The sequence below is a fragment of the Schistocerca piceifrons genome, chromosome 2 (genome assembly GCF_021461385.2).
Source record: "Schistocerca piceifrons isolate TAMUIC-IGC-003096 chromosome 2, iqSchPice1.1, whole genome shotgun sequence".
NCBI classification, from domain to species: domain Eukaryota; kingdom Metazoa; phylum Arthropoda; class Insecta; order Orthoptera; family Acrididae; genus Schistocerca; species Schistocerca piceifrons.
This window is the reverse complement of record NC_060139.1, coordinates 720,110,105-720,123,313: the sequence shown is the minus strand read 5'-3', so window position 1 is coordinate 720,123,313 and position 13,209 is coordinate 720,110,105. Positions and strand designations below refer to the sequence as shown.

Below are 13,209 nucleotides of genomic sequence, written 5' to 3'. Positions count from 1 at the left end.
ATATTTTGTATTGTATGGCAATATCTCTTACACCTTTGTTTGCTCCTTCTTGCAGAAGAACTGAGGGAAAACTGTATCAGTTTGCTGTAGTTTGAAAGTTTGCACCGGTAGATATATAGCCGGCTGTCTTGTTAGTTGTTTATTGTTGCGAGTTTGTTGTGTATGGCAGTGGAGAAGTGGATAAATCAGAACTATAAATTTCATAAATGCTCTTCATGTATGACAAGAGCTACTGGACTGCAGTAATTATGTATGCAAAGATCGCAGTCTGAAAAAGGACAGTTGGTAAACTTTTCCCAGTGAGGTCAGAAACACTCTTGATTTTGTTGTGAGCTTTATCATTTGTGTTTCTGTATGCTAGTGAACAAAGAGAGAAATAATAAAAACTAGCATTTTCTTTGCGGCTTCGCTTGCATGTGTGTTCGACACGTGTATTGAACACATCTCCTCCTCTCCCTCTCACTGTCCATTTCCTCCACCCAATCTCCATCCCCTGCAGGTCATGAGGGTTAGAATAGGCCCGAGGTATCCCCACCTTTTGTAAGAGGTGACTAAATGGAGTCTCACACTTTTCGGCACTGTAAGTCCAGGTCCCATTTTATGGTTTGACCTGCAACTTTACAAATTCTACAGAAGTGCAGGCGATATGCGCAAGGACGCCTTACGTGGTGCACGAGTTATCCATAGTGCCGTTAGATTCGATCTCTCGAACCTCTCGTCATGGCTTTGCATCTCCACCTGCAGTTCAACTATTTGGGTGAAGAAACTTTACGGGGTATGTCATCTTCTTTTATCGTCTCCTGTCCTCTTTCACCCCCATGACAGTATTGGATTTCTCTGCGCCCAAGATCCAGCATGGTAGCCAGTCTGTTGTGGTGGGGCTGTCATGTACCCATTTGGTGGTAGCCCCCTGACATCACAGGGATTGCGCTGCTGATGCTGGAGCTGTAAACTCCCCACATATTCCAAGGAGTAGATGCCTGTCTTCCTGGGGCATCAGGACTCCCAGCAATGGCCACCATGCCAGGTGGCCTTTGCTGTGGCTGAGTGGTGCCCGTGGGGAGAGCCCCTGATAAAAGTCATCTCTTGCTGGTGACCGTATGGCACCAGCAGTCTCTAAAAAGGGCAAGTTCGAGTACAATGCTGACAGATATGACCCTAAATTGTTTCCCTCCCTCGCTACACCATGGGAGGAACATAGGACTACAGAAAGAAGAGAGCCACATTCGCTTCAGTATTTAGTCTGCAGCAGAATGGACAGGGATTCTTTTCTACATACAGAGCCTCAATTTTTTTGTTGAACTTCTTGAGGATAAATTTGTGGAAGTGACAGCGCTGTCCAAGATAAGAAGCGATGCAGTCTTGATTCAGACAGCATCCCCAGCCCAATCCCGGGTGTTACTCGCAGTGACCAGCTGGGTGATATTCCTCTTTCCATCACTCCCCATAAAAGCCTCGACATGGTCCAGCGGAGTATTTTCCATCCTGACCGCCTCTTGCAGTCTGACGACGAGCTCCATGCCAATCTAGAATGGCAGGGTGTGTTGATTTCATCCAGCGCATTTACGGGGGACAACAGGGTTGCTACCGGTGCCTTCATCTTGGCCTTTGAGGCTGATTCATTGGCTGAAAAAGTCAAGGTGATGGTTTATGCTGTGACATTAAACCATACGCCCCTCCCCCTATGCGGTGCTATAAGTGCTGGAAATTCAGGCACATGTCCTCCTGCTGCACTTCCAGTGCCACATGTCAAGACTGCGGACGTCACCGCATCCAGATACTCAGTGTGCGCCTCCTCCCACTTGTATCAACTGTGGAGAGCACTGCACAGTACTCCAAAAGGAGTGGAAAATTATAGAGTACAAGACTGTGGAGCGGTTGACTTACCAAGAGGCTAAACATAAATTTCAATGATTACACCTCATTTGGTTAATGTCCCCATACGCTGCAGCTACATTACCATCGCCGTCACAAGTACCAGTCATACCACACTCTATGCCACGAACAGTGGGCCCTCCAGGCCTCCAGAACACATCCGCCCCTTTGTGATTGGGGGAAAATCTCATTCCATTGCTCCCAAGGCACCTACTTCGGGAGCAAGGTACCCCGAAATGCAGGGGACTTCGGTGTCATCCCCCCCCCCCCCCTTCCCTCCCCCACAACCTAAACCTATCCTACTTTTAAAAGATTTTAACACCCATAACCCCTTATGGGGTGGCACCACGCTTACTGGCCGAGGTAGAAATGTCGAAACTCTCCTGTCCCAACTCGACCTTTGCCTCTTAAATGTTTGGGCCCCCACACATTTCAGTGTGGTTCATGGCACTTACTCGGCCATTGATTTATCCCTCTGCAGCCCAGTACTTCTCCCATCTGTCCACCGGAGAGCCCACAATGAAGTGTATGGTAGTGACCACTTTCCCATCGTTCTGTCACTCCCCCAGTGCCATTTCCCCAGGTGTCTACCAAGATGGGCTTTAAACAGGGCAGACCATTTAATCTCTCCCACATGGTCTCATCGATGTGGTAGTTGCGCAGGTCACTAGAATGATTGTTTCTGCGGTAGAAACACGTTCCCTTGTTCTATAGGGTGCCCTCGGCGAAAGTCAGTATCTTGGTGGTCGCTGGAAATCGCGGAGGCCATTAAAGAGTGTCAGAGTGCTCCACAGAGAGAGAAGTGGCACCCTTCCCTAGAGCACTTGATAGCTTTTAAACGGCTCCTTGCCCATATTCACCAGCTTATAAAAAGACGGAAACAGGAGTGTTGGGAGAGGTACGTCTCGAGCATTGGGTGCCATACGTCACCTTCCCAAGTCTGGACAAAGATCAGACATGTTTGTGGGTACCAGATCCCGACAGGTTTTACTGGCATTAACATCAATGGCGTGTTATTTACCAATTCAAACACAATTGCTGAGCACTATGCTCGAGCCTCCGCATCGGAGAATAATTCCCCTGCATTTCGCACTCTCAACCAGCGGATGGAAAGGAAAGCTCTCTCATTCACTGAACGTCTCAGTGAACCCTGTAATGCTCCATCTACAGAGTGGGAGCTCCTCAGCATACTTGCACATTGCCCTGACACAGCTCTTGGGCCAGATCTGATCCACAGTCAGATATCATACATCTCTCGTCCAACTACAAGTGACATCTCCTCGTCATCTTCAATCGGATCTCATGCGATGGCGTCTTTCCATCGCAATGGCGGCGGGAGAGCAGCATCATTCCAGTGCTGAAACCTGGTAAAACCCGCTTGATGTGGATAACTATCAGTCCATCAGCCTCACCACTGTTCTTTGTAAGCTGTTAGAACATACGGTAAGTCAGCGGTTGTGTTGGGTCCTGGAGTCACGTGGCCTACTGGTTGCATGCCAGGGCGGTTTCCGCCTGGGTCACGCTACCACTGGTAATCTAGTTTCCCCCGAATCTGCCATCCGAACAGCCTTTCCCAGACGTTAACACCTGGTTGCAATCTTTTTTGATTTAGGAAAAACTTAGGACATGACCTGGCCACATAATATCCTTGCCATATTATATGAGTTGGGTGTACAGGGCCCGTTCCCGGTTTTTATCCATAATTTCCTATTGCTCCGTACTTTCCATGTTCAAGTTGGTGCCTCCCATAGTTTCCCCCATATCCAGGAGAATGGGGTCCTGCAGGACTCTGTATGGAGTTTATCTCTATTTTTAGTGGCCATTAATGGTCTAGCAGCAGCTGTCGGGCCGTCCACCTCACCTTCTCTGTATGCAGACGACTTCTGCGTTTTGTACTGTTCCTCCGGTACTGGTGTTGCCGAGCGGCGCCTTGAGGGAGCCATCCGCAAGGCGTAGTCACGGGCTCTAGCCCACAGCTTCAAGTTTCCAGCCGCACAGTTGTGTGTCATGCACTTCTGTCAGCATTGTACTGTTTATCCATAACCAGAAATTTACTGTACCAGTGACCTCACTGTACTGGTGACATATCGATTCGGTCTGGTTTTCGATGCCCGTTTGACGTAGTTTCCTCATCTTCATCTTCGTCTGCTGAAGCGGAAGTGCTGGCAGTACCTCAATGCCGTCCGCTGCCTGAGCAACACAACACCGACAGGGGTGCAGATCGCTCTATGCTGCTGCAGCTCTACAGAGCCCTTTTTCAATCCCGCCTTGACTGTGGGAGTCTGGTTTATGGTTTGGCGGCACCCTCAGCATTGCGTTTACTCAACCTAGTGCACTACTATGGCATTGGACTGGTAACGGGAGCTTTTATGACGAGTCCGGTGACCAGCGTCATGGTGGTGTCCCTGCATTGAAGGTTAGGTGTGCACAATTGCTCGCCAGTTACATTGCAGCCATTTGTAATTCTCCTGAGCATCCGAATTACCGTCTCCTTTTCCCATGCACAGCAGTTTATCTCCCGCATCAGAGGCCCAGGTCAGGGCTTACGATTGCGGTTTGCATCCGATCTCTTCTGGCTGAAGTGGAGTCCTTGCCTTTACCACCTATACTCGAGGTCCATTCACGTACTCCTCCATGGTGTACACCTAGGCCGAAGCTTTGCCTGGACCGTTCCCGTGGTCCTAAGGACTCAGTTAACCCCGCAGCTCTCTGCTATCACTTCCTCTCAATTCTTGACATGTACCGGGACCATGAAGTACCGGGACCATGAAGTGGTTTACACAGACAGCTCGATGACTGATGGTCACGTTGGCCTCGCGTATGTTCACAGAGGACATATTGAACAGCACTCCTCTGCTTGATGGCTGCACTGTTTTCACTGCAGAGCTGGTGGCCATTTCTTGTGCTCTTGAGCATATCCTCTCATGCCCTAGCGAGTCGTTTCTTCTCTGTACTGACTCCTTGAGCAGCCTACAAGCTATCAATCAGTGCTACCCCTGCCATCCTATGGTCGCAACCATCTAGGAGTCCACCCATGCTCTGGAACGGTCCAGTCATTCCGTGGTGTTTGTGTGGACCCCAGGCCACGTCAGAATCCCAGGAAATGAACTTGCCAACAAGCTACATGGAAACCGCTTCTGGAGATCGGCTTCCCTGTAACTGACCTGCGATCATTATTACGCTGCTAGGTTTTTCAGCTTTGGGAGACGGAATGGCATAATCTCAGTACACACAACTAACTGTGTGCCATTAAGGAGACTACAAATGTCTGGAAGACCTCCATGCGGGCCTCTCGCAGGGACTCTGTGGTTCTCTGGGGACTCTGCATCGGTCATATGTGGCTAACACACTTTTAAGCTTCCCAGCACTGTACCTTTGGTGTTGGGCGACAATGCCTTAACAGTAGATTTAGTTTTATGTTTTATTCGTGAGGTTTTTTTTTTATCGTACCATATAAGGGTGGGCATTTAGCATTCTCGCTGAGGCCGCCACCCTCCCTCCATTTTTAACTCTGTCGCACTTTTTTTGCATTTGTTTGTCTTGGTGGCCATCTTTTCCCTACATGTGTTCTTCTCGCCTTGTCCCTTTGGGGTGGACATATTAAGGTGTTGCAGAGTGGCTGGCTCATTCTATTCTATTATTGTGATCAGCCAACCCAGACTATCGGCTCTATGGTTTTAATACCTTCTTCTTCTTCTTCTTCTCCTTGTGGTGTATTTTTTCCCGTTTTTTAAGGTGTGGTTCCCCATTCCTTTTTTTACCTTGGGTGTTGCTTGCTTCAGGAAAAACAACCTTGTGGTTTGGGGTATAAAGGGTTATACCCCAAACCAACCACTCCACCCAGTCTTTCGGACCATTTCTTTCCCTCTCCACCTCCCCCTTTTCCTTTCCCACTTGCGAACTACCCCTCTGCACCTTCCAGCAGCCTCATACAACTCCCCCTCCTCTTTATGTCCATTTCCTCCATACCCTCTTTCTGCCCATCCACTCCTCTAGCCATCTCAACTTGTCCCCAGCCATGCTCATTGACGTGTGTAGTTTCTTCAGTACAGTTCAATAAAGCAGGCCAATTCTACTCTCACAACATACCTGTCATGCAATGCAAACTACTCATCAGGGGCTTGAAAAATCATTTATTTGCCCCTGATGTATAGGCCACCATGCAGAGTAGGTAGACAGAGCAGATCGATACTACCACAACACAACACCTGTCATGCATGCACCTTACATGACAGGGTCCAGAAGAACCTTTTCTTGCCCCTGATACGTAGGCTTCCCTGCAAAGCAGGTTTATTTGGCAGGCTGATACTGTTTCCACACAAGATACCTGTTGTGCAGGCAGCCTAAATGCCAGGGGCTGGATAAAAAGACAAGCTTTTACCTGTATCTCTGCTCCTATTAGAGCTAGGATGTTATAAACTACGCAGTGCTGATACTTGAGGCCTACTGTTTCTGTGCCAAATCTTGCTAAAATTGATCCAGGAGTTTAGGAGGCAATACCAGAGACACACACAGGCTATGTTCTTAACTTCAAAGATATGTTAATGAAATCCTTTAGGCATTGTACCAAAGCATTAAATGCTTTGGTACAAAGAGGCGTATAGATGAATATGCAACCAGTAGTGGTTGTGACTGCTACACACTCCCATATTTGTATCAGTTTTAGCAATTATCAGGCCAATTGCTTGCTCAAAATATTCAAAATCGTGTTTAGATATTCTGGTAAAATTCTATTTTAGAAAAAAGAAGGCCCTGTTTATATTGTTCTTTCTAATTTTATTCCTTGTGTGATGTAAAAGTAGTGGAGCTGCACTCATTTCTGCTAGCTTCTATTGATCCATTTTGTGGAAATAACGTGAGAAAAATAGGAATAAGATACATGGAAAGATGGCTGATATACAGCATGTCCTAGAACCAAGAGGGAACAATAAGGTTGGAAGACCAAGAATGATGTTTCAGATTATAAAGTATGCGAGACAGGAATGTAGTATTTCACTCCTACTGTTCAGTTCGTTCAATGAAGGAGCGATGAGGGAAATAAAAGAAAGGTTCAAGAGTGGGATTAAAATGTGAAAGGATGTCAATGATGATGACATTACTATTCTCAGTGAAAATGAAGAATAATTACAGTATCTGTTGAATGGAGTGAAGTCTATTATGTACAGAATATGGACTGATTGTAAACTGGAAAAGGACGAAAGTAATGAGAAGTATCAGAAATGAGAATAGTGAAAAATTTCAAAATAGGTGGTTACAAAGTAGACAAAGTTAAGGAATTCTGCTACCATGGAAGCAAAATAACCCATGATATATGAAGTAAGAATGACATAAAAAAGAGACAACCACAAGCTAAGAGGGCATTCCTTGCAAAAAGAAATCTATTAGTATCAAACATCCGCTTTAATCTAAGGGAGAAATTTCTGGTAATGCACATATGAAGCACAGTTTTGTATAGTAGTGAATCAGCGACAGTGTGAAAACTGAACAGAAGAGGATCAAAATGTTTGAGATGCGGTGCTACAGAGGAATGTCAAAAATCAGCTGGGCTGATAAAATAGAGAATGAGGAAGTTCTCCGCAGAATCGGCAAAGAAAGGAACACACACAAAACACTGACAAGAAAAAGGAACTGGTTGGTAGATCGTGTATAAGGTTGATGCATAAGTTGGTAGCATTTTTGTTTTGACCGTCTCTGTTCTGGTTGCTATGGGTTTCTTTATCAATTGTCATTTTTTATTTGTAATTCACTTCTTGCTATTTGAGTTTACATATTGTCATTTTCTCATCTGGAGGTTGTGAGTGGAGCCATGGATGCTAGAAAATGAAGTGCCAAGTGTAGAAATCCAAACATTTCTCACATATTCTTCTGTTTCAGTTTAATGGAGGGGTGACAGTGGTGGTGGCACCCAGAAATGTTTGTACTGTGTATGGGGAAAATGCCATTGGGCAGAACAGACCAAGAAAATCGTTCTCTCATTTCAAGGACGATCGTTTTGACATTAGTCCTCCCCATGTTCAGGAAGACCTTCGGGGGTTTTGATGAAGATTGTTTAAACACGTTAATCCAAAACGATCCATGTCGGTGCACTCGAGAACTGGGGAATGTGATCATTCCACCACCATGTGACATTTGCATGCCAGGGGGAAGGTCCAAAAATTAGGTGTATGGTACTGCATGCTCTATGCCAAAATCACAAAAACCAGTGGATGGCCATATGCGCACCTCTGCTTGCTCGTCATCAGTTGGCTCATAAACAACACTGACCATTCCTATAATGTATTGTTGCTGTTGATGAGAAACGAGGAAAATGATGTATTTATGCTAACATAAGAGAAAGAAAAGTATGGTTGAGCACAAAGAAAGCAGCAACTCCCTGTACAAAGGTCTGCGTGTGACTACGAAAGATAATTTTATGCATCTGGTGGAACAGTGACGGTGTGATGTACTATGCATTGCTTCCTCAGATGTGTAACCATCACTGCAGACATTTATTGTCAATAACTAAGATGTCTTGCAGACTCAGTTCAGGAATGGTGACCAGGAAGACTACATGAAGTGATGTTACTCTCTAACACCTGCCTACATTCTGCTAGACTGACAAGAAACACTATGCAGGAGTCGGGTTTGGAAGTCATTCTGCACCCACCTTATTTGTGTGTTCTTGCACCCTCAGATTTTCACCTTTTTCGCCCTCTATCAAACAACCCTCAAGGAACTTCCTTTCTGGATAGAAATGTGCTCCAAACGTGATACAAAGAGTTCCTTGCCTAAAAACCATGTGATTCCTACTGTCATGGAGTTGAAAAGTTACCCCAGTGTTGGCAGACTGTTGTGAATAGTGAAGGATAATATACACGATCTGTTCAAAAAATTCCAGAAAATTTGTAATTTCGCGCCAATGGTGTGTTGGAGCAAAATGCGTTAACATCCCTGCATGTGCCAGTATTTAGTGTGTAACTGCCAGAAGTTTCATTGTTGTCCGTCTGCTAATTATTGTTCAGTGCTGTATTGGGTAGAATGTTGTCGCACAGTTTGTGAATTTAGAGAAGACAGAGCTAGAAAAGCAATGCATCTGCATTAAATTTTGCATGAAACTCGAGGAAACCTTTTTGTTGTTGTTGTTGTTGTTGTTGTTGTTGTTGTTGTTGTTGTTGTTGTTGTTGTTGTTGTCTTCAGTCCTGAGACTAGTTTGCTGGAACTCTCCATGCTACTCTATCCTGTGCAAGCTTCTTCATCTCCCAGTACTTACTGCAATCTACATCCTTCTGAATCTGCTTAGTATATTCATCTCTTGGTCTCCCTCTACGATTTTTACCCTCCACGCTGCCCTACAATGCTAAATTGGTGATCCCTTGATGCCTTAGAACATGTCCTACCAATCGATCCCTTCTTCTTGTCAAGTTGTGCCACAAACTCCTCTTCTCCCCAATTCTATTCAGTACCTCCTCATTAGTTATGTGATCTACCCATCTAATCTTCAGCAATCTTCTGTAGCACCACATTTTGAAAGCTTCTATTCTCTTCTTGTCCAAACTATTTATCGTCCATGTTTCACTTAACCTTTACAGACACATAATGATGCAGGAAGCATATGGTGACGAGTGCTTAAGCCGTACTCAGTAATGTTATGAATGGGTCACATGGTTTAAAGTGTTATGAATGGGTCACATGGTTTAAAAATGGACAGACGTAAGTTAAAGATGATCTTTCTTCAGGACACACTTCGATGTCTATCTATGGTGCTCATGTCAGGAACATCAACAAAATTGTGCATGCCAGTCAAAGACTGACACCATCGGAGACATTGCAGAAGAATGGAACATTTCAGTTGGATCATGCCATGAAATCCTGACACAGCATCTTGCATTGTACCACACCTCATGAGTCAAGATCAGAAAGACATTAGTCTTGCATTCTGTGAAGAGCTTTTGGATTGGACAAATGAGAATGAGATGTTCTTTAAGAGAATTGTAACTGGTGATGAGACGTGGGTATATGGTTATCATGGTCCAATGTCAAAGCTATGCTGATAGTTTGAAGGATTAGCTCATCATAAATTCATGCCACAGAGGCAAACTGTTAATCGATGGTACTATCGGGATGTTTGCAATGCCTACGAAAAAATGTGAGAAGGAAACAGCCTGAAATGTGGCGAGAATATTCATGGCTTTTGCACCATGACAAACCAACCGCATATTCGTCCCTGTTAGTGAGTGACTGATGCACAAAAAATGAAATCAATCTGCTGCCTCATGCTCCATATTCCAGATCTGGCCCACATGGACTTTTTTTTTTAATTCCAGAATTGGAAACCCCATTGAAAGGATGAAAGTTTGCAACAATAGATGAGATAAAAGAAAAATCCGCATGTGGCGCTTCGTGCGATCCAGCAAGAGGTGTACCAAGACTGCTTCCAGAAGTTGAAGTGGCATTTGGAGCAGTGTATTAATTGTGGAGGAGAGTATTTCGAAGGAGACCATGTACAATAAGTGAAAGATAAGTGTAGAAAAATGTTGTGATCAAACGTCCAGAATTTTGTGAACAGACGTCGTATTATTGATGACTAAACTCTCTGTTATGTGTATCTGTTGTGCTTATTAAACTTCTGAAAAAACTCTATGAACTTCTGCACCAACCCAACATTAAGGCATCAGGAATTAACCACTATGTTACTATAGAGAACAGTGAAGGGTAAAAACGGTAATGGAAGCCAACAATTGGAATACATTCAGCAGATAATTGAGGATGTACAGTGCAAGTGCTACTCTGAGGTGAATAGGTTGGCGCAGGAGAATAATTTGTGTTGGGCTGCATCAAACCAGTGAGAAGACTAATTGGGTGGGGGACTATGGCCCCTTTTAAAGGCTTTGAGCCTGGAAATGTATTGCCGCAGACATTGCTGGGCAATATTGGCTGTTAATCCATGTGGCTGCAATGCTTCTATCTGCAGTGTTGCCAGAAAACATTGTGATATATTGTCGGCAATATGCAAGATCACCTTTGCCAAAAGAGTTGCCAGTTAAATTGTTGTAAAACAACAACAACAGGAACAAAAGTGCAGTTGTCCTATCAAAGGCAAATGGCTGTAAATGTCACACTAAGAGCATTCATATCAGGCATAATTTCATCAGGGAAAAGTTAATCCAGAAGAAATAAGTGGAGTAAATTGACTTGTGGAGCACTTGCAGACATGATGACAGTCACTGCCACGAACTAGGCACTGTAAACTAACTCAATTAGGATTACATGGACGAAGTATTGAGTGGGGGCGCCTGTAGTGAGGATGTAGGAAATTACGAGTTATAATCTAAACCTATGTTAAAAAGTCATCTGTAACCAATTTTTATTGAAGGAATAAAAAAATGCCACCTTTGTATAACTTTTTACTATATCCTTTCCACCTTATATAATGCAGAGACTATAACCAAAGGATTTGATGTAATTGTGTGACAGACTGTAATTGATATTATGGTGCCAGTTGATGTAAAGATCATTTTATCCCATAAAGCTATTGCAACACTGTCATTTGTAAACAAGAATTGACTTCTCTTTAGGCAATTTGTAGCTGCAGCAGTGTTTAAGGATGGATTTGCATCGCACTACCACAGTAACAATACCATAGAAGCAAATCTCTGCAAGTGCCTTTTCGATAATTCAAATATTTGAAATTATAACTTCAGTAGGAGGAAACAGGCAGCTACGTCAGTTATGGTAGTTGGAGTATTGTATTCAGAAGTGAACTAAAGGTGGAGAGAGAGGAGAGACATGGGGATTATTGAAGAAAGGTGATAATACCTTGTTTGGCCAATTGCCTTTTTGCATGTTTTTCCGAACGTTTCAGTCCTCTTATTTCTGGTATATCCACTCTTCTCAGTCTTGTCCTCTATTGAATCAACCTACTTTGTACTCTGACTGTTCGGTCTTTTCGAAGTACAGTCTTTAAACAATTTTTTGAATGCACTACAGTATCCACTGTTGAATGCCAGGCTCTTTATGCTAGAAAGATTGATTGTTTAAGTGCAGTGGGAAACAGTTGGTAGGAAAATGTGCAGCATTGTCCCATTCAGTGTTTTATCACATCTAAACAATTACATTTATCTCTACCAATCTGATGAGTGTCCTACTTGCTGTGTAATAATGATAAGAGCTTTTAATGAGGAAGCAACAATAACTTCAATATTTTGTTATTCAGCATGTGGCATCTAATACTATTGCCTCAAGAAGAAATGTAAAACAGTAACCATTTTGTTATGCCTTACTCATCATAGCAAACAGTAACATGTCTGTGAAACTGTACACCTTAGCCACATTTGCTAATGCAGATTTTGAGTTCTGAGTTGGGTAACAGGTTATACTCTTGCTTGCAACATACCAAGTTCTGTGGCAGCACATTTGGGATAAACTTCATCAGCCCTCTCAGTCATTTGTGTGAGTTTTCCAGTCTTATGTTGGAGAATAGCTCTCATCTAATATCTGCCTTGAATTGACAATGTCTCCTCATTCATTCATTTTCTGTGTGTTAAAATATCATGGAGAACAGCTTTGTAACTGTGTTGTGCTCTGGTTCTTTTTGTGCCTATAAATAGTTGTTACAAATTGCAGGAACTGCAATTTGTAAGTAATAGTCTTGTCACTGTCGTCTAACAGAAGTCGGAGAGATAGTTAAGCCTGTTATAATAGTGTCTGCGATATAAATCCTTGTCTGTTTGACAAATTAATCATTCATTATAATCTCATTGTATTTTAACAAAATACATTAATTAGTATAAAAATATTTTATTTTGTATTTCTTTTTCTTTTTTTTTTTTTCCAGGGTGACTGTCGTAGCTATAGCTATGTTGTTGGACTCTCTAGTGAGAAAGAGCCGGATTGGGATGACTTACTATTTCTTGCAAGACTTATTCCTAGAGTGTGTCATAATGTAAATAGAGTTTGTTACATATTTAGTGGCTTAGTGCGTGATCAAGTACTTGATATAACGCCAACTTTCCTTACGTCAAATGTACTTAGTACATTACGTCAGGCAGATTATGTGGCACACCAGGTATGTAAATGTATATTTACTTTTCATTTTTAAGTAAGTTATATGGGAAGAGATCACACCCATGAAGTATTTTATGAAAATTTTCATATGGTAATTCCAGATTCCAGTTAATATTAAAACTTAAAACACTCTGTCGTGAAATAATTGGGTAGATGTGCATTGGAATTGCTCTTTATTCGAATGAGAAATAAATAAAATTCAGAAAAGAAAACTAAATTTTAATTTAGATCCAAAAGTAATTCATTGTGAAAATGAAATCCCAGCTGCAGTAATTCCAATTATTAACATGC

The 13,209-nt window shown here is 43.1% G+C and overlaps 1 protein-coding gene across 6 annotated transcripts in view; it reads left to right on the top strand.

The window, feature by feature from the left end:
- LOC124774943 (GMP synthase [glutamine-hydrolyzing]) overlaps positions 1-13,209 on the top strand; it is a 181,746-nt gene that overhangs the window by 158,818 nt on the left and 9,719 nt on the right. For all 6 annotated transcript variants that reach the window (XM_047249644.1, XM_047249642.1, XM_047249645.1 and 3 more), the window contains one exon: positions 12,689-12,919. In XM_047249644.1, the coding sequence (XP_047105600.1) occupies positions 12,689-12,919 (231 nt within the window). The remainder of the gene's footprint in view (positions 1-12,688; positions 12,920-13,209) is intronic.